Source organism: Gymnoscopelus braueri (genome assembly GCF_963280865.1).
Source record: "Gymnoscopelus braueri genome assembly, chromosome: 6".
Lineage (NCBI taxonomy): Eukaryota > Metazoa > Chordata > Actinopteri > Myctophiformes > Myctophidae > Gymnoscopelus > Gymnoscopelus braueri.
In genome coordinates, this window is record NC_137607.1 from 17,203,261 (window position 1) to 17,204,584 (window position 1,324).

Consider the following 1,324-nt stretch of genomic DNA (forward strand, 5'->3'; position numbering starts at 1 on the left):
TCACGTTCCACTACAAAGATGTTGTGTTCATGTCGCGTTCCACTTAAAACATTTACCGTTACACTTAAAACATGTGGTGTTCATGTTACGTTCCACTTCAAATATTTTGCGTTTTGCTGCTGTAGCATGAGAGATATGTCTTGCGTTTTATTAACACAACGTGTAGCGAGATCTAAATCTTAGCCAGGCTAGCTCTCTCTGTGGCGCTGGAGATAAGGCGGTGGCCTAGAAACACAAGGTGCCTGGTCCAAGTCCACCTTTTGTATCATCTTCACTTTGCACATAACTCCTACTAGAGTAAGTCATTAGTTGTCACAAGAATCATCTATGTACCTGCACAGCATGGGACGAAAGTCAGTGCTTTGTTAACAGAAGATTCTTGGTTCAAATCCAACAATGTTTTCCAAGTTTATATCTGGCTCTAATATTTAACTGAAGAGCAGAAGTGACTGTAAGGTATGCCTCACACACAAAAATATTACATTATTGCACAGTCTAAAACTTTAGGATACATTTATTAAAAATATATCAGATCTACAAGCTCACAACATGTGTTGTGATTTCATTGCTCTCTTAACTCAATAACTTAATTCAACGCATAATCCTTAAAGCGAACTTTTCTCTTCTACCCCCCGGATTTGAACCTGGTTTCCTGCACAAGTGCTGACATTTTTACCTTTGAGCTAATAGAGCCTGGCTGCTTGCTCAGGGGATACATTGAATATTGACCATTTGATCAAAATGTCGTGTCAGATCCTGTGTCTAGGTGAGACATGACCTTTTACACGATCTAAATGTCTCAATAGAACAGCAGGGAGACAAAACCCACCTGTACCCAATTGTACATTTATTTTGTATTAACAGACTCTACCAATAGACAAAATTACATTTTATTCATAAAAGAATAGTTCAATAGTTCCGCTTTTATGCATCTCTTCCTCTGAATATTGTGATAAATAATAAAGTTGTTTTTGTTCGATTTTAGATTCTCCCCAAATAGTCGGTGTTAACCAAGACACTGGAGTCTCACAGATGTGCCAATGTTTAGTGCATGTCTGGAGACATTAATGGCTGGTGAAACAAACCCTGAATTCACATGCAGACTGCCTCCAACGAGAAAGCAAATAGCAGGGGGCCAATTGTTAGATGCAAAATAATTATGCATTGACACAAAACTGATTTGGGCGTAGGGCTGGAGATGGGAGAGAGAAAGGCTTTTGGCATGATTAGGCATTAGATTCAAGATTCAAGAGATTCAAGAGGGTTTTATTTGGTGTATCCACTATAATACAATGAATCTTATTAATAATAAAGTATACTGTTG

The 1,324-nt window shown here is 38.1% G+C and overlaps 1 protein-coding gene across 1 annotated transcript in view; it reads left to right on the forward strand.

Annotated features, from left to right (window-relative positions):
• Positions 1 to 741: 741 nt before the first annotated feature.
• The window catches only part of LOC308086839 (GTPase IMAP family member 9-like), a gene marked incomplete at both ends in the record, with an annotated part of 15,889 nt that continues 15,306 nt past the window's right edge, over positions 742 to 1,324 (forward strand). Inside the window, one exon of the mRNA XM_080430484.1 lies at positions 742 to 766. Within this exon, the coding sequence (XP_080286610.1) occupies positions 742 to 766 (25 nt within the window). The remainder of the gene's footprint in view (positions 767 to 1,324) is intronic.